Source organism: Gekko japonicus, unplaced genomic scaffold (assembly GCF_001447785.1).
Source record: "Gekko japonicus isolate JY-2015 unplaced genomic scaffold, Gekko_japonicus_V1.1 scaffold7686, whole genome shotgun sequence".
NCBI classification, from domain to species: domain Eukaryota; kingdom Metazoa; phylum Chordata; class Lepidosauria; order Squamata; family Gekkonidae; genus Gekko; species Gekko japonicus.
Genome location: NW_015175606.1, coordinates 1,612 through 6,763, shown reverse-complemented (window position 1 = coordinate 6,763; position 5,152 = coordinate 1,612). Strand labels below are relative to the sequence as shown.

The following is a 5,152-nucleotide window of genomic DNA, read 5'->3' as shown; positions in this document are numbered from 1 at the left end:
TCCCTACACATACACTGCCTTCTTCAAGTGGGTACAAAATAAGCTTTGCCTGTTGTTATGAGCAAAATAATTCCAAATAGCTGTATTGGCTTATGCAAGGAGTACTGAAGTTTATGAAATATAAGGATCCTTCCCAGGCCAATAAGCCAGCAATGTGATAGCAGAGAACTTGTATGCAAAATTGCCAATCAGGATAACACTGTCTGGCACAAACATGAGTTAAGTGTTAAGTGTTCTGGCTGGATGGTGTACATATCAAGAACATATCTGTTGCCATTCCCCTCTCTTCCTGCTCAGCACCCAGGGAAACAGAAGCCCTGTTCACATATTACAGTGAACATATGTACATCTTGCATGGATGTATAGAATCATGGAGCTGGAAGGGACCTCCAGGGTCATCCAACCCCCTGCACAATGCAGGAAATTTACAAATACCTCCCCTTCACACCCCAGTGACCCCTGCTCTATGCCCAGAAGAGGGGGGGGCTCCAGGATCCCTGGCCAAATTGGCCTGGAGAAAACTGCTTCCTGACCCCGAAGGGGTGATCAGCATTTCCCTGGGCATGTAAGAAAGGGCCATTTAGCACTTAAGCAACCCTTTCTGCCCTCCTTTTCATGATCTGCCTAAATTCACAGAATAAGCATTGCTGTCAGATGGCCATCTAGACTGTTTAAAACCCAGGTAGGGTCCAACCCCTATCAAAACCTATTTGGTTTATAGCCAAGCCTTTGGCCAGCTCCCCCAAGTCAATACCTGAATCTTCCTCATGAACACATGTTGAACACATGAAGTCATGAAGTTGCCTAATCCTGAATCAGGCCATTGGTCCATCAAGATCAGTATTGACTACTCAGACTGGCAGCGACTCTCCAGAGTCTCAGGCTGAGATCTTTAACATCACCTATTACCCGATCCTTTTTAGCTGAAGAGGCTGGGACCTCCTGCATGTCAAGCAGATGGTCTATCACTGAGCAATGGACCAACTGAATCCTTCCTCATATCAGCAGAATATGAAGCACTAAGTGCAACACAAATGCTAAATATTATTTTCATATCATAAGAACACAAGAAGCCGTGTTGGACCAGGCCAATGGAGCATCCAGTCCAACACTGTGTCACACAGTGGCCAAAACTCAGGTGATATCAGGAGGTCCACCAGCAGGGCCAGAATTCCAGAAGCCCTCCCAGTCTTGCCCCCCCCAAGCACCAAGAATATAGAGCATCACTGCCCCAGACATAAGAACATAAGAGAAGCCAGATTGGATCAGGCCAATGGCCCATTCAGTCCAACACATGGTGTCACACAGTGGCCAAAACCCAGGTGCCATCAGGAGGTCCACCAGTGGGGCCAGAATTCCAGAAGCCCTCCCAGCCTTGTCCCCCAAGCACCAAGAATACAGAGCATCACTGCCCCAGACAGAGTGTTCCATCTATATCTTGTGGCTAATAATAGCCACTGATGGACCTCTGCTCCATCTTGTACCACAATTTTTTCATTATTCCTCTCAAACCTTTGGAGGGTCCAAGCAGCCTCTCTATAGAGTTTAGAACTTTCAAACTCCCTCCCTGGGAAGATTCATCCATCTCCCCCTATCAGTGTCTTCTGCCAGTGAATGAAGGTGGTTGTTTTTTGTTGGGTTTTTTTTGCGTTTAGCATAACCCAAATAATGGTTATTGGCCTCCTCCCTGGTTCTGGTATTCTTTATGCATTGCTATTGAATTATTTTATAATTGTAAATGTTGTTCTAATGTTTTTATGTGTGGTGCCTTCAAGACCCTGGTCAGGTGCCCCTGGCAGTAGTCAAAAGCCAGATTGGTCAAGGGAACATTTCAAACTGCAGAATTGAGCTAGCTGTTTTTGAGGGGGAGGTTTGGTTAAAAAAAATGAAATGAATTTATAAAGGAAAATCCTGTCCTGTGTATAGATGGGAGATACAGAAGAGCTGTGATTTCTTAGCCTTTTCTCCAAATGTTCACGTGAGCTGTTAATATGTTGGAAGGGATGCTGACAAATTGCATCTACTCTCTGCTCAAGGCAATTGGTGTATGAGCAGTAATAGACAGACAGACAAACTCTATCCCCCTTTCTGGATCTCAATTTACTTTATTTATTTAAAATATTTTTATGCTTCCTTTCCCACCTGACCAGGGTCTTGAAGGCACCACACATAAAAACATTAGAACAACATTTACAATTATAACTTGCATGGGTTCCACAGTACAAGTGGAGTTGCAATAAAAATGTGGAATGGATTTTCCATTAGGAATCCAGTAGTCTCTGGGCCCAAATAGACTACTCTGGGATCGGAATGACAGGCCCCAGATTAGAATGACGGAGTAACAGAAGTCATTCTGCTCTGGGACCTGTCATTCTACTCTGGGGCCTCTCATTCCAGTTCCAGAACACTCCTGCTACACCCAGGGACTGTCATTCCACTCTGTGGTCTCTCATTCCAGTCCTTGAACACTCCTGCTACCCCCAGTGGCTGTCATTCCACTCTAGGGCCTGTCATTCCAATTCCTGAACACATCTGCTACCCCCAGGCACTGTCATTCCGCTCTGGGGCCTGTCATTCCAGTTCCAGAACGCTCCTGCTACCCCCAGGGGCTGTCATTCCACTCTGGGGCCTGTCATTGCAGTTCCAGAACACTCCTACTACCCCCAGGGGCTGTTATTCCACTCCATGGTCTCTCATTCCAGTCCCAGAACGCTTCTGCTACCCCCTGGGGCTGTCATTCCACTCTGGGGCCTCTCATCCCAGTACCAGAAGACTTCTGTTACTTTTAGGGGGCTGTCATTCCAAGCTGGGACCTGTCATTCCAGTCCCAGAGTAGTCTATTTGGGCCCAGAGACCCTAATGGAAAATCCATTCTGCATTTTTATTGCAACTCCACTTGTACTGTAATATATTTCAATGGAAGCCCATGCAAGTCAATTGGTATTCCTGGCCTTCAAGTGTTTTCCATTGTTTCCAATGGGCAATCCTGTCCTTCCTTTTAGTACATCCCTGCAAAGGGGGCAACCAAAATAATTAAGGGTTTGAAACATCTTCCCATTGAGGATTAAACAAAACAACCCAAGTGCAGACATGATTCAGGTTTACACAATTATGCCTGGGTATGGGGACAGTGAATAAGGTGAGCCTTTCCTCCCTTAGACAGATATCACCCTGTTAAACTAATTAAGAAAAGATAAAATAAAGTAATTCACCCAACATTTAATTAACTTGTGGAACTCATTGCCACAGGATGTGGTGATGGCCAGTAGCTTAGATGGTTTTAAAAGGGAATGGAACACACTCTTGGCTATTAGGCACTGTGGCTGGATGAGACTTCCATGTTCAGAGGTAGTATGCCAGCTTTTGAGGGGCATCAAGCAGTAGCTGGCACAAGCCAGTATGTTGAAAGAGCTTCAAATTCCCCACTCTGCTATGATGCCAATGAGTGTTATTAGGCAAGCCACAGTTTCTCAGGCTAAACTATCTCACTGAATTGCTGTGAAGACGAACCAAGAGATGGGGAGGCCATGTGTGCCACCCAGACTAAGGGCAGGATAAAAACTGACAGATGGACTCCCTTGAACTCCTGCAATTTCACTTTGTGAAATACGAGGCTGAACTAGACAGGCTACTAATCTGATCCTGCACGGCTTCTAGCGTTCCATACCCGACTTGTCTTCTTTCTCTCCCTCCTGTTTTGTATCCACATCACTGTACGATCTAACCAGCCACCACTCCTCACCCCAATAAACCCCGAATCCCCTTTCCCTAGCATGCCCCTCGAGCAGTGCTATAAAGTTCCCCTCACTACCAGATCAGGCACACCACACATCCCTTCAGCCTTCTATTCACTGCATTAGGATGGTGCCAAACACAACACCGGCCCGCCCTCCCAGCCGGCCGCGCAGGCTCGCACCCCAAAGGCACTCTTCTCGGCCAGGGTGTAGGTGGCCTCCCGTCGCCCATATCCCTTCTCCACTCACCAATCCGCCGCTCCCCGGTTCTGAGGGCTGAGTGCCCCAGTGAGTGTCCGAGCTGACAGCTTGATGTTAACCATGTAGGGCTGCATCGCTGGGAAAGAAGGGAGAGGCGAGGCGCACCTCGTAGAACGGGAGAAAGGCCAAGGAAGCAACCGGAGACTACAGGAGGAAGCGACCTCTGCGGACTGAGCGTCGCCGATCCTTGCCCCCAAACCATCCGGGTTTTCCTAGCAGCTGGAAACGATCAGTTCCGGCACCCAGAATACGTTTTTGTGTGGGAAAGGGAAATTAGTCATGGCTGGGCTTCGTTCTTTTCTTAATCATACACCCGCACACAACCCGATTCCCTTTCTGGTCTCCTCTAGAACCTGCTTACTAGTACTGCTGAGCAAGTTTCATTTGGGCATGCTCAGTAGGAGAAGGTGAAGCCACAAAGCATTCGCTTGCCCATACTTCGAATCAGGAAGTAACTTGAGTGTGTGAAAAGAGTACCAGATGAAGCCTTTACACATTCGCTAGCATTTCTTTAATAATTTTGCATGTACAGTAAAAAACAAAAACAGCCGCTTATGTCTGGGATGGGAAAAGGGTAAAAGTCAGATCTACATGGATCCTCATGAATTCATATGGTTTTTACATTGAAACGATATAAAACCACCATCATATTGTAGGCCATGTGTTAGTCTATAGGAGGCACTACAAAAATCACGCTCCCACAGATTTGTGGCACCACAACAGCGCAAAAACATGATTCCAGAGGATGGATCCTCATGAATTCATATGATTTCTACGCTGGAATGAAATAAAACCAACATCATAGTGTAGACCATGTCTTAGACTATAGGAAGCACTACAAAAATCATGCCCCCACGAATTCGTGGCACCACAAAAATGCAAAAACATGGTTCTGAAGCACGGATCCTCATGGATCCTCAGGGTTTTTCAACTGGGTCACCCCAAACACACCATCAAATCACATAACACATCCACGTCCACAGCTTGCACCATAAAAATCACAGATCCACGGCTTCGTGGTGACAGCATTCTCCAAAAACATGATTCTGAAGCACTGATCCTCATGAATGCTTGGGTTTTTTGTATCGGAACACCCCAAACATAAATTAAATCCCATATCATGCCCATGGCCACAGACTGCACCACAGAAATCACAG

The 5,152-nt window shown here is 46.5% G+C and overlaps 1 protein-coding gene across 1 annotated transcript in view; it reads right to left on the bottom strand.

The window, feature by feature from the left end:
* Positions 1 to 4,132, bottom strand: part of LOC107122913 (WD repeat-containing protein 11-like) — a gene marked incomplete at its 3' end in the record, with an annotated part of 8,937 nt that extends 4,805 nt beyond the window's left edge. Inside the window, exon 1 of the mRNA XM_015426052.1 lies at positions 3,984 to 4,132. Within this exon, the coding sequence (XP_015281538.1) occupies positions 3,984 to 4,069 (86 nt within the window). The remainder of the gene's footprint in view (positions 1 to 3,983) is intronic.
* Positions 4,133 to 5,152: the final 1,020 nt, after the last annotated feature.